General features: G+C 40.1%; 1 protein-coding gene across 1 annotated transcript in view; it reads left to right on the forward strand.

Moving 5' to 3' along the window:
* The window catches only part of LOC112214454 (ankyrin repeat and BTB/POZ domain-containing protein BTBD11-A), a 195473-nt gene that overhangs the window by 112592 nt on the left and 57837 nt on the right, over positions 1-25044 (forward strand). The window contains exons 4-5 of the mRNA XM_024373202.2: positions 3814-3966; positions 19410-19575. Coding sequence (XP_024228970.1) covers positions 3814-3966; positions 19410-19575 — 319 coding nt within the window. The remainder of the gene's footprint in view (positions 1-3813; positions 3967-19409; positions 19576-25044) is intronic.

The raw sequence follows: 25044 nt of genomic DNA on the forward strand, positions 1-25044 counted from the left end.
GGAATTAAAATTGATTTTTTTGGGGGCGGGTTGTATCATTTGATTTACACAACAGGCCTACCAATTTGAAGATGCAAAATATTTTTTTATTGTTAAACAAATGAGAAAGAAGACCAAACAAATTGAAAACTTGAGTGTGCTTGAGTCACACCCCCAAAGTCAATACTTTATAAAGCCACCTTTTGCTGCAATTACAGCTGCAAGTCTCCTGGGGTATGTCTCTATAAGCTTGGCACATCGAGCCACTGCGATTTTTGTCCATTCTTCAAGGTGAAACAGCTCCAGCTCCTTTAAGTTGGATGGGTTCTGCTGGTGTCCAGCAATATTTAAGTCATACCACAGATTCTCAATTGGATTGAGGTCTGGGCTTTGACTAGGCCATTCCAAGACATTTAAATGTTTCCCCTTAAAACCTTTTAAGGATAGGGTGCAGCATTTCCACTTTTGGATAAATAGTGTGTACAATTTCAACTTCCTGCTACTCATGCCAGGAATATGTTATATGCATATGATTAGTAGGTGTGGATGGAAAACACTCTAAAGTTTCTAAAACTGGTTCAATCATGTCTGTGACTATAACAGAACTTATGTAGCAGGCAAACTCCTGAGGAAAAACTGTTCTGAATTATTACTATTTTTTTCCTCTGTCTGTTCCCTCAGTTGTCTTTGCCAAGGGAAATTAGATAGCACCCATTTTACAGTTCCTACGACTTCCACAGGATGTCACCAGTCTTGGGAATTGGGTTGAAGTTAATCATTGGTGAAACGAAGAAGAGGCACATCCTGGAACAACTTTACACTTTTGATAGTTACGCAAGAGGGAAAATGGTGCATGTATTGTTTACTTGCTGTATCGAATACAGATTCCCCCGTCTACAATTTGATCGATTATTAACGTTTAAAAATACCTAAAGTTGTATTACAAAAGTAGTTTGAAATAGTTTGGCAAAGTTTATAGGCAACTTTTGAAATGTTTTGTAATGACGTGGTGTTTTGGAAAGCTGTTTTTTTCCGGATCAAACCTTCTTTATAAATGAACATTTTGGGTATAAATGGACGGAATTAATCGAAAAAAAGGACCAATTGTGATGTTTATGGGACATATTGGAGTGCCAACAAAGAAGCTCGTCAAAAGTAATGCATGTTTTATATTTTATTTCAGCGTTTTGTGTAGCGCTGGCTACGCTAATTATTTTGTTTACAACTCGTTCAGGTGGTTCAGGGGGGTGCATGCTATCAGATAATAGCTTCTCATGCTTTCGCCGAAAAGCATTTTTAAAATCTGACATGTTGGCTGGATTCACAACGAGTGTAGCTTTAATTGAGTACCCTGCATGTGTGATTTAATGAAAGTTTGAGTTTTATAGCGTTTTATTTGAATTTGGCGCTCTGCTTTTCCCGAGGCTATTGGCCACTTGAGACGCTAGCGTCTCCCTATCCACTCGAGTGTTGCTTTGCAGTATGCTTAGGGTCATTGTCCTGCTGGAAGGCGAACCTCTGTCCTAGTCTCAAATCTCTGGAAGACGGAAACAGGTTTCACTCAAGAATTTCCCTGTATTTAGCACCATCCATCATTCCTTCAATTCTGACTAGTTTCCTAGTCCCTGCCGATGAAAACTACCTCACAGCATGATGCTGCCACCACCATGCATCACTGTGGGAATGGTGTTCTCGGGGTGATGAGAGGTGTTGGGTTTGCGCCAAAAAGCACATTTTTTGTCTCATCTGACCAGAATACCTTCTTCCATATGTTTGTGGAGTCTCCCACATGCCGTTTGGTGAACACCAAATGTGTTTGCTTATTTTTTCTTTAAGCATAGCTTTTTTCTGGCCATTCTTCCGTAAAGGCCAGGTCTGTGGAGTATACGGCTTAGTGGTCCTATGGACAGATACTCCAATCTCCGCTGTGGAGCTTTGCAGCTCCTTCAGAGTTATCTTTAGTCTCTTTGTTGCCTCTCTGATTGATGCCTTCCTTGCCTGGTCTGTGAGTTTTGGTTGGCAGCCATCTCTTGGCAGGTTTGTTGTCGTGTCATATTCTTAACATTTTTTAATAATGGATTTAATGGTGCTCCGTGGAATGTTGAAAGTTTGGATGTTTTTTTATAACTCAACCCTGATCTGTACTTCTCTACGACCTTGTTCCTGACCTGTTTGGAGAGCTCCTTGGTCTTCATGCTGCCGCTTGCTTGGTGGTGCCCCTTGCATAGTGGTGTTGCAGACTCTGGAGCCTTTCAGAATAGGTGTATATATACTGAGATCATGTGACACTTAAAGTCTACCTAACTAATTATGTGACTTCATAGGAAAGGGGGTGAACACATATGCACGCATCACTTTTCCGTTTTTGGCTGAATAAGGCTGTAAATGGTGTAACACTTAAAGTGTACATTCCCTAACACTGATAAAGTTTAACAGCATCAGCACTAAGCACAATGTTAATTTAACACTGAAAAGTGTGGACTCCTATAGATAATGCCCTAGTGTTAAATTGAACACTGTTTAGTGTTGATTCAACACTGGAGAAGTTGCAGCGTAGTATAACACGTATACCTTTTCAATAAACATCACCCTCCACAGTTTAGAAATAAATGTTGTTTATCTTTAACATACAACAGCAAACATAATGAGAGGACCTATGACATGAAAAGCAAGCTTATCTCCCAACTTAAAATGATTGTCCCTCTGGCGATCATTATATAATTTGAGCTTTTCCTCTCAGATGGCGAATGGGAATATTTCATCAGCATCCACAAAATGTGACCATAGAGGATCACATGTTGGAACTGAGGAGAAAGAGAGAGAGAGAGAGAGAGAGATGAAGCAACAGATGGGTGTATTTGACAGAAATACGGCTCAGAAATGGTGAAATATGAACATGTCAAATGGGAGGTTTCTTGGCAGATTGTGATTGAAGTAACCTTTAACAGCATAGAGGAGCCATTTCTGTGCGGAAATGGCATATTCCGTCAATTCTTGAATAATTGGAGTCTGTGTAAACCTTGAAACTGGTCTTGATAAAATAACTGATTTGATTTGTGATCAGAGTGATCAAATGAAAATGATACTCTGGGCATATATTATGATCAAGACAGTATACATCATGATTTAACAGGTTCAAAATCAAGATTGTAACTTTTGTCAGCATGGTTTTGCAATGCCAATGCAGGGTCCACAGCGGTGCACAAGCCAAAGTAAATCTCAGTTGTCCATGCTGAACAGTAACACTGTGGTTATGAACAGCCAAGTGAGTAGTCTCGGAAATCCCAGACATAGGGCAACAACACTAGGTCTGGGGAACAATGGGGGGTTTCCTTGGCAACTTCGAAGCAGGAAAATAAAATCTTCCTGGGAGGGTCCTCTTCACACAGACAATTCTCCCAACAAATTACAAATTTGGGTAGGCAGGGCTTAAAATGTGGGCAGGAATTGTGCTCTTTGAAAAATAACAGAGACGGACCCAATAACAGACGTGGACCCGATGCGGACGCAAATAGCTATTTATAGCCACAGCCAGTCAGTGGTAGAATGTTAGCTGTCATGGTGCAAACAAACTACTCACTTGCGAAATAGAAACTCATTGAAAATATCCATTTGGCTAGTTTCGTGTTTGGTGGGGATGTTTATCCCATGGCACAAATGGATAAGGCTCTGGTCTGACTTCCTATGTGTCCATTTCTGACCTGTTTCCTACTATACCAAACGGATGTTAGTATCTGTGCAGACGTGTATGCTGGAACATTATTAATGTGGGAGACAACCAGTTTACCAAGGGAGACTACCTAGTGAGAGCTAATGGTGTCCCCCCCCTTTCAGGCCCTTCCTTTTACTGCCACCGCTGATGGAGTGGATTCGGGTGGCGGTGGCACACACAGAACACAGGCGCAGCTTCTCTGTGGACAGCGATGATGTGAGACAAGCTGCCAGGTTGCTCCTGCCAGGGGTGGACTGTGAGCCACGGCAGCTAAAGTAAGACATGACATGGATGAACATACACAAGTACACACACACATAAAAATCTCTCTCAGACAGGCACACACAATTACTGAACACAGGATTGTGCATTTATTCAGACATACAGTGGCAAGAAAAAGTATGTGAACCCTTTGGAATTCTGGTTTTCTGTATAAATTGGTCATACAATTTGATCTGCTCTTCATCTAAGTCACAACAGACAAACACAGTCTGCTTAAACTAATAACACACAAATTATTGTATTTTTCTAGTCTATATTGAATACGTAATTTAAACACTCAGTGTAGGTTGGAAAAACTATGTGAACCCCTAGGTGAACCCCTGTGAACCCCTAGGTTCTCCAAAAGCTAATTGGAGTCAGGTGTCAGCTAACCTGGAGTACAATCAATGAGATGAGATTGGAGATGTTGGTTAGAGCTGCCCTGCCCTATAAAAAACACTCACAAAATGTGAGTTTGCTATTCCCAAGAAGCATTGCCTGATGTGAACCATTCCCCGAACAAAAGAGATCTTAGAAAACCCAAGATTAAGAATAGTTGACTTGCATAAAGCTGGAAAGGGTTACAAAAGTATGTCTAAAGGACTTGATGTTCATCAGTAAGACATTTTCTTTTATGAATGGAGAAAGTTAAGCACTGTTGCTACTCTCCCTTTGAGTGGCCATCCTGCAAAGATGACTGCGACTGCACAGTGTAGAATGCTCAATGAGGTTAAGAAGAATCTTAGTGTCAGCTAAAGACTTAAAGAATTCCCTGGAACATGCCAACATCTCTGTTGACAAGTCTATGATACGTAAAACACTAAACAAGAATGATGTTCATGGGAGTACACCACAGAAGAAGCCACTGCTGTCCAAAAAACATTGCTGCACGTCTGAAGTTCGTAGAAGAGCATCTGGATGTTCCACAGTGCTACTGGCAAAATATTCTGTGGACAGATTAAAACTAAAGTTGAATTGTTTGGAAGGAACACACAACACTATGTGTGGAGTAATAAGGCACAGCACACCAACATCAAAACCTCATCCCAACTGTAAAGGATGTTGAAGGGAGTATCATGGTTTGGAGCTGCTTTCCTGCCTCAGGGCCTGGACAGCTTGCTATCATTGATGGAAAAAATGAGTTCCCATGTCTATCAAGACATTTTTCAGGAGATTGTAAGGCTATCTGTCCACCAATTGAAGCTCAACAGAAGTTGGGTGATGTAACAGCACAACCCAAAACACAGAGGTAAATCAACAACAGAATGTCTTCAACAGAATAAAATACACCTTCTGGAGTGGCCCAGTCACTGAGTCCTGACCTCAACCTGATTGAGATGCTGTGGCATGACCTCAAGGGAGCGGTTCACACCAAACATCCCAAGAATATCGCTGAACTGAAACAGTGTTGTAAAGAGGAATGGTCCAAATTCCTCCTGACCGTTGTGCAGGACTGATCCACAACTACAAAAAAACGTTTGGTTGAGGTTATTTCTGCCAAAGTAGGGTCAACCAGTTATTAAAACCAAAGATTTCATACTTTTTTCCACCCTGCACTGTGAATGTTTACACGATGTATGCAATAAAGACATGAAAACAAATAATTGCTTCTGTAGTTTAGTTTAACCTGTCTAGGACACAGGTTCTGCTAACGGAACCCCTCCCCCCAACATTCCGCTGAAAAGGCAGCGCAGGAAATTCAAAAATATTTTTTTGAAATATTTTCACTTTCACACATTAACCTCTTAAAAAGCTAGTGGGCACTATTTTTATGTTTGAAAAAATTACGTTCCCAGAATAAATGGGAACTTCTCAGGACAAGATGCTAGAATATGCATATATTTGACAGATTAGGATAGAAAACACTCTAAAGTCTCCAAAACTGTCAAAATATTGTCTGTGAGTATAACAGAACAGATATTGCAGGCGAAACTCTGAGGAAAATCCAATCAGGAAGTGCCTATTATTTTGAAACCCTTCTGTTCCTAAGCATGCCTATCCTCCATTTAAAGGGATATCAACCAGATTCCTTTTTTCTCTGGCTTCCCTAAGGTGTCAACAGTCTTTAGATATAGTTTCAGGCTTTTATTTTGAAAAATGAGCATGAAAGACTACATTCCGTAAGTGGATAGGTGGGGGCTCTCAGAGTGAGTTTTTACGCTACAGAGTAAAGCCGCCATTGTTCCTCCCGCTGTTATTGATAAACCTACACACTCGGTTGATATATTATCGAATATATATTTTAAAAACTACCTGAGGAATGATTATAAAAAACGTTTGACATGTTTCTGTGGACATTATGAAGACTATTTGGAATTTCCGTCTGCGTTGTCTTGACCGCTCTTTCCTGTGGATTTCTGAACATAACACGACAAACAAACGTCGGTATTTTGGATATAAAATAATCTTTATGGAACAAAAGGAACATTTGTTGTGTATCTGTATCTGATTATTTTGAAATTATGCTTTACAGCGAAAGCAATCAAGCGTTTGTGTAAGTTTCTCGATAGCCTAGCATAGCATTATGTACACTTAGCATCAGGTAACTTGGTCACGAAAATCAGAAAAGCAATCAAATTAATCGTTTACCTTTGATGATATTCGGATGTTTTCACTCACGAGACTCCCAGTTAGACAACAAATGTTCCTTTTGTTCCATAAAGATATTTTTTATATCCAAATACCTCCGTTAGTTTAGTGCGTTATGCCCAGGAATCCACCGGAAAGAGCAGTCACGACAACGCAGACAAAAATTCAAAATTATATCCATAATGTCAACAGAAACATGTCAAACGTTTTTTATAATCAACCCTCCGGGTGTTTTTCAAATATCTATTCGATAATATATCAACTGGGACATTTGGCTTTTCAATAGGACCCGGGAGTAACAATGGCCGCCTTTCTCTTTTGCGCACAACTCACTCTGAGAGCCCCCACCTATCCACTTACGCAATGTGGTCGTTCATGCTCATTCTTCAAAATAAAAGCCTGAAACTATGTCTAAAGGCTGTTGACACCTTAGGGAAGCCAAAAGGAAAAAGGAATGGTTGATATCCCTTTAAATGGGCAATAGGGATGCATAAGAACAGAAGGGTTTCAAAATAAGAGGCACTTCCTGATTGGATTTTCCTCAGGGTTCGCCTGCAATATCAGTTCTGTTAAACTCACATACTATATTTTGACCGTTTTGGAAACTTTAGAGTTTTCTATCCTAATCTGTCAATTATATTCATATTCTAGCATCTGGTCCTGAGAAATAGGCTGTTTACTTTGGGAACGTTATTTTTCCAAACATAAAAATAGTGCCCCCTAGCTTCAAGAGGTTTTAAGGTGCAGCGGGCCCAGAACAGAGCGGCACATCTTGCTCTTCACTGTAATCAGCCATTAATACCATGCATGCCAGTCTCTCTTGGCTGAGAGTTGATTAAAGACTGACTGTGTCACTTGTTTTTATAAGAAATATTAATGTGTTGGAAATTCCAAATTGTTTGCATGGTCAACTTACACACAGCACTGACACCCACATTGACATCACCAGACATGTCACAATGGGTCTTTTCACAGTCCCCAGACCCAGAACAAATTCAAGTAAACATACAGTTCAATACAGAGCCATGAGTGCATAGAACGTCCTTCCATCTCATATAGCGCAAGCAAACCTGGTTTAAAAAAGCAAATAAATCAATACCTCACGGCACAACGCCTCTCACCCCTTTGTTGAGTGTATGCACTGACATTTATGTGTAACTGATAGATACACAAACACACTACAAGTTAATGTTTTTAAATGTATGTAAATTGTAAAGTCCTTTGTCTAATGTATTTTTTTGTTATGTGTCGGAACCCAGTAAGACTAGTTGTTGCCATTGGTATTGACTAATGGGGATCCTAATAAATAAAAAATAAATATCCGTACTTGAGCTCCAATGAAAACCTGTTGTTTGAATTGAAGAGGGCATTCAATAAACGCAGACTGAAGGATATCAAGGATTTGGAAAAAAACATGTACAGATGAATGGTCTAAGATCCCTCCTAATGCGTTTTCCAATCTCATAAAACATTATAGAAAAAGGCTATACGTGCCGGTAAGCTTGCAAGGGGAGGCTGCACCAAGTATTGCCTTCTGACACCTATTTATTTTTAGATTACTTGTTAAACTAAATATTTGTCTCTGAGGAATTGTATTAGTATAAAATAATATAATTTCTTTTTTTTTAGCATATACTCTAGCTCGGTATTTGTATTATAAATTGTATTTCCTTTTTCCCCCTTCCGAGCTTGTGCGAGGTTTGTGCAGGTCAGGAGACTGGACTTCACTGCAGCTTCATTGAAATCAACTTTCTTGGTTGTGTCCTATTCTTGGTTGTGTCCTATTTCACCTTCATTTAGCTAGGCAAGTCTTGTTCTTATTTACAATGATGGCCTACCAAAAGACAAAAGGCCTCCTGTGGGGACGGGGGCTGGGATTAAATAGAACACATAGCATCAACACCACATGATAAACATGGTAACAGCACAACACAGAATTCCTGAGCTAGAATTCCCCACAATCAAATGCCGACCATATTATCTCCCAAGAGAATTCTCATCGGTTATTGTCACAGCTGTATATATCCCCCTTCAAGCCAATACCATGACGGCCCTCAAGGAACTTCGCTGGACTCTATGCAAACTGGAAACCCAATATCCTGAGGATGCATTTATTGTGGCTGGGGATTTTAACTTCTCTAGGGTAGGGGGCAGCATTTTGGATGAAAAGCATGCCCAAATTAAACAGCCTGCTACTCGGGCTCAGAAGGTATGATATCCATATAACTGGTAGATGTGGATAGAAAACACTCAAGTTTCCAAAACTGTTAAAATAGTGTGTGTGAGAATAACAGAACTGATTTGGCAGGCAAAAACCTGGGACAAATCCATTCGGGAAGAATTTTTTTTGTTTGTTTGTTGGTTTTGTCGTTTTCTATTCAATGCCATTACAGTATCCATTGATTTAGGACTCAATTTGCAGTTCCTATGCCTTCCACTAGATGTCAACAGTCTCGAAATTGTTTCAGGCTTGTATTCTTATAAATGAGGGAGTAAGACCAGTCTGAATGAGTGGACCCTTACCTATCACACTTTTTCATGCGCAATCCCGAGAGAGAGCATTTCTTGTTTACCTTTTATATTGACAACGTTATTGTCCGGTTGAAATATTATAGATCATTTAGGCTAAAAACAACCTGAGGATTGAATATAAACATAATTTGACATGTTTCTATGAACTTTACAGATACAATTTGGAGTTTTTTGTCTGCCTGTTTTGACTGCTTTTGAGCCTGTGGATTACTGAAGAAAACGCACAAACAAAACAGAGGTTTTTGGATATAAAGATAATTTATCGAACAAAGGGAACATTTATGAATGAGTAAATGAATGTCTTCTGAGTGCCACCATATGAAGATCATCAAAGGTAAGGGATTCCTTTTATCTCTATTTCTGAGTTTTGCAATTCTTCTGCTTGGCTGGTTACTGTTTGTAATAATTTGTCAACTGGGCTGTGTTCTCAAATAATCGTAAGGTATGCTTTCGCCGTAAAGCATTTTTAAATAATAATCACGGACAACAACCAGAGACTGAAAAACAGCATCTGTCTCAAGGCCATCAGACTGTTAAACAGCCATCACTAACACAGAGCTGCTGCCTACATACAGACTTGAAATCATTGGCCACTTTAATAAATGATCACTAGTCGCTTTAATAATGGCACTTTACTAATGTTTACATATATATTGCATTACTCATCTCATATGTACTGTATATACTGTATACCATCTATTGCATCTTGCCTATAATGCTTGGTCATCTCTCATCCATATATTTATATGTATATATTCTTATTCCATCCCTTTACTTAGATTTGTGTGTATTAGGTAGTTGTTGTGGAATTGTTAGATTACTTGTTAGATATTACTGCACTGTCGGAACTAGAAGCACAAGCACTTCACTACACTCGCAATAACATCTGCTAACCATGTGTATGTGACCAATAAAATGTGATTTGATTTGACAAGGTAGCAGCACAAAACATGGTACAAACATTATTGGGCACAGACAACATCACAAAGGCAAGAAGGTAGAGACAACAGTACATCACGCGAAGCAGCCACAACTGTCAGTTAGAGTGGGATCTTATTTCAGCTCATGAAACATGGGACGAACACTTTACATGTTGAGTTTATATTTTTGTTCAGTATAGATGAAGAGCCAAAATGAGTATAACATTCTGGAATTTAAACCACAAAATTTCCCACAATTCACACTATTTTCGAAATACTGAGAATGTTTCCAGTTATTCATTAATTTCGGTAGTGCATCCTCATATCTAATTGAGCAGCTGCTGTCAAAGCCCAAAATAGTATGGCATCTGAGTATTTAAAGTATTCTTGACTTTCAAAAGGACCATCTGAGATCTGAGCGGTTTTAAGCAACATGGTAATAGCTCAAATTGTTCACTGATAGAAAACCTCCACCTAGCCTATGTTCCTTAAACTTGTCAAATCCATTCAGATCTCCACAAGTATATAGGCCGAAGGCTTGATTTCATTGTCTAACTATACCACTGTGAGTTAGCCAAGTAAACAGGTCTCCACAACTGCTTATATGAAGGTCTGTTAAGATCCCCTAAGTTCCTTCAATTCAAATCTGGACCACATAGCCTGTTCCACTGCTTCCCGACGCACTCCATTCTTCCCCATTGCTTGCTCTTTGGGGTTTTAGTAAGGTAGGTATCTGTAAAGCACATATTCAAATCAACCTTGCTGCCCACCACTAGTAGTCAGTAACAACAGTGTGATATTCATCATTTTTGTAAAATTACGTTCTAGCCTAGTCACGGCAGTGACTGAAGCTAGGGGGCAGTATTTTTATTTTTGGAAAAATAATGTTCCCAAATTAAACTGCCTATTTCTCAGGACCAGATGCTAGAATATGCATATAATTGACAGCTTAGGATATAAAACACTCTAAAGGTTCCAAAACTGTAAAAATATTGTCTGTGAGTATAACAGAACTGATATTGCAGGCAGAATCCTGAGAAAAATCCAATCAGGAAGTGACTTATATTTTGAAATCTTTGTTCCTATGCATCCCTATTGACCAGTGAAAGGGATATCAACCAGATTCCTTTGTCTACGTCTTCCCTAAGGTGTCTACATTCTTTAGACGTAGTTTCACGCCTTTATGTTGAAGAATGAGCGTAAACGACCACATTGCATAAGTGGCCAGCTGATGGCTCTCAGAGTGATTCTTGCGTAAAAGAGAGAGGGTAGACATTATCCTCCCAGTCCTACTGAATAGCCAACTCTCCCTGTTGATACATTATCGAATAGATATTTGAAAAACACCTTGAGGATTGATTATAAAAAAACGTTTGCCATGTTTCTGTCGATATTATGGATATCATTTGGAATTTTTTTCAGCGTTGTCGTGACCGCTATTTCCGGTGGATTTCTGAACATAACGTGACAAACAAACGGAGGTATTTTGGGTATAAAAATAATCTTTATGGAACAAAAGGAACATTTGCTGTCTAACTGGGAGTCTTGTGAGTGAAAACATCCGAAGATCTTCAAAGGTAAACAATTAATTTGATTGCTTTTCTGATTTTCATGACCAAAAGCTTCCTGCTGCTAGCTGGACATAATGCTATGCTAAGCTATTGATAAACTTACACAAACGCTTGTCTTGCTTTTGCTAAGCATAATTTCAAAATCTGAGACGAGTGTGAATAACAAAAGGCTAAGCTGTGTTTCGCTATATTTCACTTGTGATTTCATGAATATGGATTTTTTCTAGTAAGATTATTTGACCGTTGCGTTATGCTAATTAGTGTAGTTGATGACAATTATCTCGGATCCGGGATGGGTAGTTCCAAGAGCATTGATTTGAATGACAGTGTTATCACCAGTATCAGTCTAATACGACACCTCATGGTTAATCATTTGATGGACATCAGTTGCTTGACAACCACCTAACAACATGTATAATCTGTGCAAGTGTTCTAAATAATCAACCACCTCTAAATGACGAATTGTTGGTTAAAAATGTCTGCATGCTGTTTTCATAAAGTGATTACAGGTGACAATATCATCGATTTTGTTTTTCGATTACAAAAAGGAGTTATTCGATTAAAACATTTATATTGTCAATCATCCAAATTCGGCCATTGGAAACTTTCGTAGCTGCCCATCAGGGAACTGTCGGCAAATAGCAGACAACATAGAATGGCAAAGGTTTCCTGATGTGCTGTCCCAGAACTCCTAGGCCCAGTGGATTATCTGCCAATAGCCTGTGTAGCAGAAACACCTAGAGACAGGGGACGTGGGGTATTATTAGTAGTTACAAAAGTCTTGGAGACATGACTCAAAGTAGTAGCTATACCGAAATGAAAAGTAATATTCATGACTTACTCATGAGTAATGTCATGGTGGGGCCCATGTTCCTGTCTATGGTTTGAGGGAAGATGACTCGAAACCTGGATGCAGGGTCAGACAAGAGATGTTCTGGCTTCGAGAAAGATCCTCCACCAAACCCAAGTACTGTAGTCATCAATCTCCCTGCAGCAGATGCTCTTTATTGTTGGGGTCATTGGATGGCAGTGTCCACACTTGCACCTGAAAAATCAAACCAACTTTTCACAACAAAGACTATCATTGATATTTAGTGACAAGATGCCAATAGAAAATGTGCACGTCATTTTGCAGCATCACATTAAACTCCCCACCACCTGTCACCATGAATTTAACTTTTCTGGACTGTAATGTTAGCTTGCTAGATAGCTAGCTAATTTTCTATATGCTAGGTTTTTTTGAAGACTCATTTACAACCTTCAAACAATGGGGATGTCGAGAACAAGGTCAAATGACACTCGACTAAATGTAAGACTTAGCTAGCTAAAGTGAGCTACTGTAGCTAGTTACGATAGCTAGCAAGATAGATCACTTACATACACAATTTCTTCCTCTTTACTCTGACGTAGCTTTTATAAGCTAGCCAGCCACAATTCAGCTTTTGGCTGTCAGATATTTAGCTTGGCCTACTAGATCATAATAATTTTATATAATGGCAGCTAGCTACTTCAGTTCAGCTTACTTACCATGATTTCTTCTGACCAACACGCCACAAATTATCCTCAGAACACAGCTCCATCTCTCTCCTATCTCCGTTCAATCTCCTCCTTCTTGCCTGCTCGTCTCTGGTCTCTCGGTCTCCATTAAAGCTCACATTTATAAGGCTGTATAAAATGTAAGATGAAACTAATGTCATGTGATTGCAACCAGATGAAGATGTTCAAAGGTAAGGGATTTATTTTATCGCTATTTCTGACTTTCGTGAAGCATCTGCTTGGTTGGAAAATGTTTTTAATGCTTTTGTATGCGGGGCGCTGTCCTCAGATAATCACATGGTATGCTTTTGCCGTAAATCATTTTTGAAATCTGCCAACACGGCTGGATTAACAAGAAGTTAAGCTTTTAACTTCTTGCGACTAGCAATCCGGGAGCGTAATCATAGCCTGAAACGAATTAGCATAACGCAGCGGACATAAATACCCCTAGAAACTTTTCCTATTCATGAAAATCGCAAATGAAATATATTCAAACACAAGCTTAGCCTTTTGTTAATCACACTGTCATCTCAGATTTTCAAAATATGCGTTACAGCCAACGCTAGACAAGCATTTGTGTAAGTTTATGTAGTGTAACATCAGTTCTGTTGCACTCACAGACAATATCTTTGCAGTTTTGGAAACGTCAGAGTGTTTTCTATCCGAAGCTGACAATTATATGCATAGTCGAGCATCTTTTCGTGACAAAATTTCTTGTTTAAAACGGGAACGTTTTTCATCTAAAAATTAAAATAGTGCCCCCTAACACCAAGAGGTTAAATGATATATGACACTTGTATTTTCATGAAAGTTTAATATTACGATTTCTGTAATTTGAATTTGGCGTTCTGTAATTTCACAGAATGTTGTCGAGGTGGGTCGTTTGAGGCACGCCTAGTCCAAAGAGGGTAATTACAAACTTCCAGATAAGCTTCAATGCCATACAACACTCCTTCTGTGGTCTCCAACTAATCTTAAATGCAAGTAAAACTAGATGCATGCTCTTCATCCGATCACTGCCTGCACCCGCTCGCATATGTAGCATCACTTCTCTGGACGGTTCTGACTTAGAATATGTGGACAACTACAAATACCTAGGTGTCTGGTTAGACTGTAAACTTTCCTTCCAGACTCACATCTCCAATCCAAAATTAAATCTGGAATCGGCTTCCAATTTTGCAAAAAACATCCTTCACTCATGCTGCCAAACATACCCTTGTAAAACTGACTATCCTTCCGATCCTTGACTTCGGCGATGTAATTTACAAAATATCTTCCAACACGTTATTCAGCAAGCTGGATGTAGTCTACCACAGTGCCATCCATTATGTCACCAAAGCCCCATATACTACCCACCACTGCGACATGTATGCTCTCGTTGGCTGGCCCTCGCTTCATATTCGTCGCCAAACCCGCTGGCTCCAGGTCATCTATAAGTGTTTGCTAGGTAAAGTTCTGCCTTATCTCAGCTCACTGGTCACCATTGCAGCACCCACCCGTAGCATGCGTTCCAGAATGTATATTTCACTGGTCATCCCCAAATCCAACTCCTCATTTGGCCGCTTTTCCTTTCAGTTCTCTGCTGCCAATGACTGGAACGAATTGCAAAATTCACTGAAGCTGGAGTCTGATGTCTCCCTCACTAACTTTAAGCATTAGCAGTCAGAGCAGTTTACCGATCATTTCACCTGTACACAGCCCATCTGAAAATAGCCCACCCAACTACCTCATCCCCATATTGTTATTTATTTTTTGCTCCTTTGCACGCTAGCATCTTTACTTGCACATTCATCTTCTGCACATCTACCACTCCAGCGTTTAAATGCTAAATTGTAATTATTTCACAACTATGGCCTATTTATTGCTTCACCTCCCTAATCTTACTACATTTGCACAGACTGTATATAGACTTTTCTATTGTGTTATTGACTGTACATTTGTTTATCCCATGTGTATCTCTGTGTTGTTTGTGTCGCACTGCTTTGCTTTATCTTGGCCAGGTTGCAGTTGTGAGAACTTGTTCTCAACTGGCCTATTTAAATAAAGGTGAAATGAAAAATACATCTATATTTTTCGTTGCCTTCTATTTACCACAAATACCGCACTCAACGAGCTGTGTAAGGCCATAATCAAAGAAGAAAAGGCTCATCCAGAGGCAGCGCTCCTAGTGGCCTTAATGTAGGGAAACTTTCATATTTTATACCTATTTTCTACCAGCATGTCAAATGTGCAACCATATTTTTTTATAAACTCTAAACCACCTTTACTCCACACACAGAGACGTGTACAAAGCTGCCCCTTGCCCTCGATTTGGCAAATCTGACCATAATTCTATCCTCCTAATTCCTGTTTACAATTAAAAACTTTAGCAGGAAGTGCCAGTGACTCGCTCAATACGGAAGTGGTCAGATGACGTAGATGCCAAGCTACAGGACTGTTTTGCTAGCACAGACTGGAATATGTTCCAGGATTCATCTGATGGCATTGAGGAGTGTACCACATCAGTCATCTGCTTCATCAATAAGTGCATCGATGATGTAGTCCACACAGTGACCTACAGGTACATACCCCAAACAGAAACCAAGGATTACAGGCAACATCCACAGTGGGATAAAGGGTAGAGCTGTCTCATTCAAGAAACTAGGAGCTCTAACACGGACGCTTATAAGAAATCCCGCTATGCCCTCCTGTGAACCATCAAACAGATAAAGCCTCATTACAGGACTAAGATTGAATCCTATCCTCATCAGAATATGGAAGGGCTTGCAAACCATTAGACTAGAAAGGGAGACAGAGCCGCGAGCTGCCCAGTGACACAAGCCTACCAGATGAGCTAAATTACTTCTATGCGCGCTTTGAGGCAAGCAACACTGAAGCATGCAAGACAGCACCAGCTGTTCTGGAGGACTGTGATCAGGTCAACATTCACAAAACAGATTACCAGAACGTGTACTCAGAGCATGTGATGACCAACTGGCATGTCTTCACTGACATGTTCAACCTCTCCCTGACCGAGTCTGTAATACTTACGTTTCAAACAGACCACCAAAGTCCCTGTGCCCAAGAACATCAAGGTAACCTTCCTAAATGACTACCGACCCATAGCACTCACATCTGTAGCCATGAAGTGCTTTGAAAGGCTGGTCATGGCTCACAATACCATTATCCCAGAAACCCCACCCCAAATCACATACCGACCCAAAAGATCCACAGACGATGAAATCTCTATTGTGCTCCACCATGCCCTTTCTCACCTGGACAAAAGGAATACCTACGTGAGAATTCTGTTCATTGACTACAGCTCAATGTTCAACACCATAGTACCCTCAAAGCTCATCACTAAGCTAAGGACCCCGGGACTAAACACCTTCCTCTGCAACTGAATCTTGGACTTCCTGATATGCGTTAAGGTGTTAAGGGTAGGCCACAACACATCTGCTATGCTGATCTTCAACACCGGGACCCTTTAGGGGTGCATGCTTAGTCCCCTCTTGTACTCCTTGTTCACCCATGACTGCATGGCCAAGCGCTAATCTAACGCCATCATCAAGTTTGGCGACGACAAAACGATGGTAGGCCTGATCACTGCCAACGATGAGACAGCCTATAGGGAGGAGGTCAGAGACTGGCAGTGTGGTGCCAGGACACCAACATGTCCCTCAATGTGATCAATGTGTTGTATTTGGCACATGTGACAAATGCAATTTGATTTGATCAATGTGGCTCAGCATTCACCCGACTCTACGTCAAGTCTGGTCAATATTCCATTTCATATTTTTATGGTGCATGTGCAGGCCAGCAGTATATAATCGATTACATATAGACAACCGTTTCAAAAGTTTGGGGTCACTTAGAAATTCTTGTTTTTAAAAGAAAAGTAATTTGTACATTAAAATAACATCAAATTGATCAGAAAAAAATCTCACAAGTCCTCAACTGACAGCTTCATTAAATGTCTCCCGCAAAACACCAGCCTCAACGTCAACAGTGAAGAGGCGGCTCTGGGATGCTGGCCTTCTAGGCAGCATGAGTGAGTATAACAGAACTGAAATGGCAGGCGAATCCCAGAGGACAAACCCCCCCAAAAAACATTCATCCTACCACTGATTTCAATGGCTGGCACTTTTATAATAGGGAGAAATCGTGCCCGATTGCAGTTCCTAGGGCTTCCACTAGATGTCAACAGTCTTTAGAAAGAGTTCCAGGCTGGTTTTTGGAAAAAATTTGCCAGAAATTGTAGTTTTTCTAGGTGGCTCCCATTTTGGCAGTAGTGTTTCCAAGCACGTGACTGAGAGCGCATTCTTTGGTATATTTCTCTGGTAAAGATAATAACGATTCTCCGTCTTAAAATCTCTTAGAGATAGTGTGGCCAATAGCCTCGGGAAATGCATAGCGCCAAATTCAAATAAAACGCGATAAAACTCAAACTTTCATTAAATCACACATGCAGGGTACTCAATTAAAGTTACGCTCGTTGTGAATCCAGCCAACATGTCAGATTTTAAAAATGCTTTTCGGCGAAAGCATGAGAAGCGATTATCTGAGAGCATGCACCCCCCCTGAACCACCTGAACGAGTTGAAAACAAAATAATTAGCGTAGCCGGCGCTACACAAAACGCTGAAATAAAATATAAAACATGCATTACCTTTGACGAGCTTCTTTGTTGGCACTCCAATATGTCCCATAAACATCACAATTGGTCCTTTTTTTCTGATTAATTCCGTCCATTTATACCCAAAATGTCCATTTATAAAGAAGGTTTGATTCTGAAAAAAACAGCTTTCCAAAACACAACGTCACTACAAAACATTTCAAAAGTTGCCTATAAGCTTTGCCAAAATATTTCAAACTACTTTTGTAATACAACTTTAGGTATTTTTAAACGTTAATAATCAATCAAATTGTAGACGGGGCAAACTGTATTCGATAGAGAAAGTAAACAAATCATGGACCTTTTTCCCTCTTGCGTAACTATCAAAAGTGTAACGTTGTTCCAGGATGTGCCTCTTCTTCATTTCACCAATGATTAACTTCAACCCAATTCCAAAGACTGGTGACATCCTGTGGAAGTCGTAGGAACTGGAAAATGGGTGCTATCTTAATTTCCCTTGCCAAAGACACTTGAGGGAACTGTCAGAGGGAGAATTTTTTAAAATTCTGAACAGTTTTTCCTTGGGGTTTTGCCTGCTACATAAGTTCTGTTATAGTCACAGACATGATTGAACCAGTTTTAGAAACTTCAGAGTGTTTTCTATCCACACCTACTAATCATATGCATATAATATATATACCTGGCATGAGTAGCAGGAAGTTGAAATTGTGCACGCTATTTATCAAAAAGTAGAAATGCTGCCCCCTATCTCTAAGAAGATAAGGACAAGAAAGTCAAGATATTGGAGTGGCCATCACAAAGTCCTGACCTCAACCCTATAGAACATTTGTGGGCAGAACTGAAAAAGCATGTGCGAGCAAGGCGGCCAACAAACCTGACTCAATTACACAGGAGCAATGGGCCAAAATTCACCCAACATGTTGTGGAAGGCTACCCGAAACATTTGACCCAAGATACACATTTTAAAGGCAATGCTTACAAATAATAATTGAATATGTAAACTTCTAATCCACTAGGTATGTGTTGACAGAAATAAAAGCTGAAAAAAAATATTCTCTATTATTCTGACATTTTGCATTCTTAAAATAAAGTGGTGATCCTCACTGACCTAAGATAGGAATTTTTACTAGGATTGAATGTCTTGAATTGTGAAAACTGAGTTTAAATGTATTTGGCTAAGGTGTATGTAAACTTCCGACTTCAACTGTGACATTTTGATTTTAACACTTTCTTGGTTACTACATGATTCCATATGTGTTATTTCATAGTTTCAAGTCTTCACTATTATTCTCAATGTTGAAAATAGTAACAATAAAGAAAAACCCTTGAATGAGTAGGTGTCCAAACTTTTGACTGGTACTGGATATGCACTAATCATTCTTGTTTGGGTTGTTTTAATGTAAAGCATGGCCATTTAAAACACAGCTTGAATGGATACAAAAAAATATTGAATATCTATTACTGTCATGTGTTAAAACTGCCTTGGGAAATGCACAAAGCAAGTGTAGCGTTATCTACCAGATCACCACATGAGATCTTTAGAATCCATCATAATTTGTGGCAGATTCCCTCTTTTGATGATGTCGTAGTTTGCAATTTGATATTTATGGTAGCATTCAACATGCTATATGGATGTGTAAAATGTCAATTTGTTGAAGGAATCATGAGTATTAATCATCCTTATCCCTCCCTCAGGGCAGACGATTGCATCTTTGCCAACTTGAAGCTTGATGCGGCGTCCACAGAGGCTAAGTTTCTGCAGGACCTGGGTTTCCGCATGCTCAACTGTGGCCGGACAGACCTCGTGAAACAGGCGGCCAACCTACTGGGGCCTGATGGTATCAACAGCATGAGCGAGCAGGTCCGAGAGATACACACTTACACATATTAGACACACAAGCTCGACATGCACTTACAGTACGTACAGTAAAAACCTTTACACACGTGACCAGATTTCTCTGTGAGCTTAAAACCTCTTTAGGAAAGGGGACGGTTGCGTCCCACTTGGGCAAAAAGCAGGGAAAATGCAGCGCGGCAAATTAAAACAAATTATATAAAAATCAAACTTTCATTAAATCACACATGTAAGATACTCAATTAAAGCTACACTCGTTGTGAATCCAGGCAACATGTCAGATTTTAAAAAGGCTTTTCGGCGAAAGCATAAGAAGCTATTATCTGATTATAGCACAATAGTAAACAAAGAGGGTAGCATATTTCAACCCTGCAGGCGCTACACAAAATGCAGAAATAAAATATAAAACATGCATTACCTTTGACGAGCTTCTTTTGTTGGCACTCCAATATGTCCCATAAAAATTACAATTGGTCCTTTTGTTTGATTAATTCCGTCCATATATATCCAAACGTCCATTTATTTGACCCATTTGATCCAGAAAAAAAACAGCTTCCAAAAAACGCAACGTCACTACAAAATATTTCAAAAGTTGTCTATAAACTTTGCCAAAACTACTTTTGTAACACAACTTTAGGTATTTTTAAACGTTAATAATCGATCAAATTGTAGACGGGTCTATCTGTGTTCAATACAGGAAGACAACAAATCATGCTACTTTTCACGTCTTGCGCACTCTCAACAGTGTTACCCAGTTCCTAGATGGCCTACTTCTTCATTGCACAAATGAATAACCTCGACCAAATTCCAAAGACTGGTGACATCCAGTGGAAGCGGTAGGAACTGAAAACAGGTTCCTAAGAAATATCATCTGCCAATGAGGACTCAGTGAACAGTTAGTCCTCTGGGTTTTGCCTGCTACATAAGTTCTGTTATACTCACAGACATGATTCAAACCGTTTTAGAAACTTCAGAGTGTTTTCTATTCAAATCTACTAATAATATGCATATCTTATATTCCCGGCATGAGTAGCAGGAAGTTGAAATTGGGCACGCTATTTATCCAAAAGTGAAAATGCTGCCCCCTATACCTTAAGAAGTTAAGTCAAATGTTAATCTTTTTATAGAAGTACCGACTCAGATTCAAAATGGTCTATTATACACTGTAGTTGGAGTAATCATGGGAATGTCATGCTGCTTCGACAGTTTATACACTTTCAGGATACTGCAAGTGGGTGTATGGAAAACTAACAGCTAACTGGACATGTTTTGCATGGCTGCTTCCTTGTAAGGTAGCTTAGAGGTTAAGCACATTAGGCCAATAACTGAAAGGTTGCTGGTTTGAATACCCGAGCAGACTAGTTGAAAAATCTGTCAATATGCCCTTTAGCAAGGCACTAAACCCTAATTGCCCCTGTAAGTCGCTCTGTATACTATGAAAGTGTCTGCTAAATGATTCAAGTTAATTTAGTTTTAAAAATGATCCCAAGTAGGAGAAAATGCCCTTGAAATATTTTGCTTAGATATAGCGCGCGCGCTATAACATATTCGTTTAGGGTCTTACTTGGTGAACTCCAAGATAGAAAATGGATGAATGCAACAACAATGTTTCTACCATTAACATATACAGTCATTGCTCTTTAGCAGGCAAGGCACTCTGAATAAAGCTTTACACTAAAATCTAACACTGTTCCCGTGTTTACAGTGGTTCCTCCTTTAAAAGTTGTGAGCTTGCACAGCGGAATTTAGAGGTACCCAGCATCACGGCTTCATTGCTGCAGACCAACACAAGGGAGAGTTAGAGCACTCATTATGCATTTGGGTCCCAAGGTTTTTATATGACCAATCATATCGAGTGGTCCCAATGACGAATTTTGACGCCAGCCACCTTTGCCTTGTGGCGTTCTTCAACAAAGATGGCTGACAAAACATTACGGTGGAACCAGATGTAAGTTGTTATAACGTAATATTCATACCAATCTATGACCCTCAGCTGTCATAGTTATTGTATCAACTTCAAGTCTGAATGGCATTAATGAAGCCTACAAATAGAGTAGAATATAATAACTTTCTTGTGCCAAGGATGCAAGTCCTATATACACATGCACTGTAGTTATTACCATGCATGATATTCCCACATTGTAGCCTGTACATTGAATATATTCACTGATCATGTACTCTTCCTTGGAAAAAAAGGTATGAATCTCTGAGCCATTCTTTTTCAGTCATATCAATCTCCATTATTTGAATGATGCCGTGTCTGCATGTATGTATTATAATTATACACTTCAACAGTGTTTACCACTTCTGCTCAGGGGACATCAATGATTACACATTGTAACTATGTAATAAACTAGAAACATGATTGATTTGTAATTCATATATACAGACAATAAATATGCATATCTAACTCTCTTCATCTGCATTAATCTGAGGACACAGAATAGTATTTCAGTGGAGAATGTGAAACGCTTTATTGAAAGAAGTTCATCATCCAGGTGTTATAAATACATAATACATGCATTATAATTATTATAATTGTAATATTATAAACACAAGTTCAATCTGTACTTCAATGCACATGAAAGTATTTAAAACAAGGAAGAAAGATGAGGTGGGAAGAGAGGTGTAGAAGACAGAAAGGGAAAGAGGCAAGAACAGTGGCAGACAGCATATGATTAATGAATTACAGTGCTACCCCAATATTCACTCAGTTCCTCACAATTGCGGTGTCTCCTAACCAGCCTTGGCCCCCCAGTTGACCCGAAGGTTATCTTAAGAGCGGGTGAGGTGGCAATGACGGCACTGACTTCGTCTCTCACATCAAAACATACATGCAGACGAGTGACAAATGGATAGAGAGAGCATGATTAAGCCTTGTTTTTTTTTATTCTAACACGGTCAGTCATCTTAAATCAGGAGGTAAAATGCTGACCCAACTGACCTTGGGTTATTAACTCTGGGACTACTACATCTCTGTCTGTCTTTCAATGTAAAGCATCTCTTTAATAATACTTCCTGTTGACTCGACCAAGTGACATCTCACCTATGATCATGCTGCGCCCTCGGTGTCAGCCAGTTCAGATGCAGGAGGGGTTCATCAAAACAGCTGATATAACCTAGAGGATTTAGGGGGAAGGGAGAGAGGGATGAAGTGTAGAAGAGAGACTGTTATTGTGTGTGTGGTCTCATCTGGTGTCCACACTAGTGGCTACAGAGTACGTTAAGGACAAGCAATAGAATATAATGTTAATAGAATATACTTTATGTGATGCAGACACCTTAAGGGTTTTTTAATTAATGCATGTGAGACAGGTTCTATGTACAACAAGACAGGCAGACATGGAGAAAAAGAACACAGAACAGTGTAATTGCATCTGGTTATGGACACTTTTGCCAGCAATAAAGCTTCCACGGCCTGTTCCTTGAACAGTGAAAATCTGGCAATATCTGCATTCTCGACCCCTCGGTCAGCTCGCTCTCTGAAAGTAAAGAAAACAGCTTTTTTTTTTTTATAGATATGTAAACAATTACACAGATATGACCGTTCAATCTAAAGCAGCAGCCGTTATTTTTAGGACACGTCAATACAGCCCAGTGCTGCTTCCCTGAGATGTCATTAGGTGTCAGTTTTGACTTCCTTTGTGTCGGAAAAAAGTTGCTATAAGTACAATTATTTTTGATTGAAAATAAAAAGGTTTTGCTCACGACAAAATGACACATGTACCTCCATAGCAATTTGTCTGTGAATATAACCATACCTTCCTACAAACGTGCTACTGTATGCAGAATTCTTGACGGACAACCGCAGATCCTGCCATATCCTGCCAGCACGTCCACAAGTGAGCGACTCAGGGGCAGAATGATGACGCGTGGAACAGGGATCATGAGATCGGAACAACAATTTGTTGCAAGTTGGGGAGGAGAGCTAATAGCCGAACAATAGACTATTCAACCTTAACTAAAGAATAGTCTGATAACCGAGCTAGGTGTAAAAAAAAACAGACCAGATTTGCCCTAACGACCAAGGGGTAGCTTGCTACTCAATGTAATAAAGTAATGACTTTTCAAATAAGTTACCTTAAACAATATGTTGGCTGACAATTTGTTAGCTATGCTGTCCTTACGAACCACATAGCATATCATTACAGCAGTATGTACCGGTATGTTAGCTAGCTACCTAACGCTAGTTGTTATACATCAAACTTGCCAGTATATTAACTATAGGCTATCTAACTAACCAACATTTATTGAATTGATTATTCTGGTCATTCTTAGCTTAGCTAAATGGTATACTCATTGTGCTTTCAAAATGGACATTCGGGTGCTTTCGTAAATTCGTTCTGGCTTTCTATAGGCCTGGACAATACAACGAGACAAAATTCAACCAAGGCTGAATAAACGGCTGAATAAATGGGAACACTAGCACGAGCCCATAGTAAATTAATGGAATTGAATGTTCGCAGAGCTTATTTTGACTGGAGTGATGTAACGGTTTTCTAGTGGTGATGAAAGAGAGTCGGACCAAACTGCAGCGTGTCGATTGCGATCCATGTTTAATATACCAAAGAAACACGAACTTACAAAAAAACAATAAACGAAACCGAAACAGCCTATCTGGTGCAAACTAACAACGAGTACACATAGGACACTAAGGACAATCACCCACGACAAACTCAAAGAATATGGCTGCCTAAATATGGTTCCCAATCAGAGACAACGATAAGCACCTGCCTCTGATTGAGAACCACTCCAGACAGCCATAGACCTTGCTAGACAACCCACTAAGCTACAATCCCAATACCACCACCAAAACCCCAAGACAAACACACCACAATTACAAAAACCCCATGCCACACCCTGGCCTGACCAAATACATAAAAATAAACACAAAATACTTTGACCAGGGCGTGACAGAACCCCCCCCCTAAGGTGCGGACTCCCGAACGCACCTCAAAACAATAGGGAGGGTCCGGGTGGGCGTCTGTCCATGGTGGCGGCTCCGGCGCGGGACGTGGACCCCACTCCTTTAATGTCTTAGTCCCCTCTCCCTTCGTCCCTGGATAGTCCACCCTCGCCGCCGACCATGGCCTAGTAGTCCTCACCCAGAACCCCACTGGACTGAGGAACAGATCGGGACTGAAGGACAGCTCGGGACCGAGGCAGCTCGGGACTGAGGGGAAGCTCGGGAGTGAGAGAAAGCTCAGGAGAGAAAGCTCAGGAGTGAGAGAAAGCTCAGGAGTGAGAGAAAGCTCAGGAGTGAGAGAAAGCTCAGGAGTGAGAGGAAGCTCAGGAGTGAGAGGAAGCTCAGGAGTGAGAGGAAGCTCAGGAGTGAGAGGAAGCTCAGGAGTGAGAGGAAGCTCAGGAGTGAGAGGAAGCTCAGGAGTGAGAGGAAGCTCAGGAGTGAGAGGCTCAGGCAGGTAGATAGATCTACCAGCTCCTGGCTGGCTGGTGGTTTCAGCAGATCCTGGCTGA

Source organism: Oncorhynchus tshawytscha, linkage group LG15 (genome assembly GCF_018296145.1).
Source record: "Oncorhynchus tshawytscha isolate Ot180627B linkage group LG15, Otsh_v2.0, whole genome shotgun sequence".
NCBI classification, from domain to species: domain Eukaryota; kingdom Metazoa; phylum Chordata; class Actinopteri; order Salmoniformes; family Salmonidae; genus Oncorhynchus; species Oncorhynchus tshawytscha.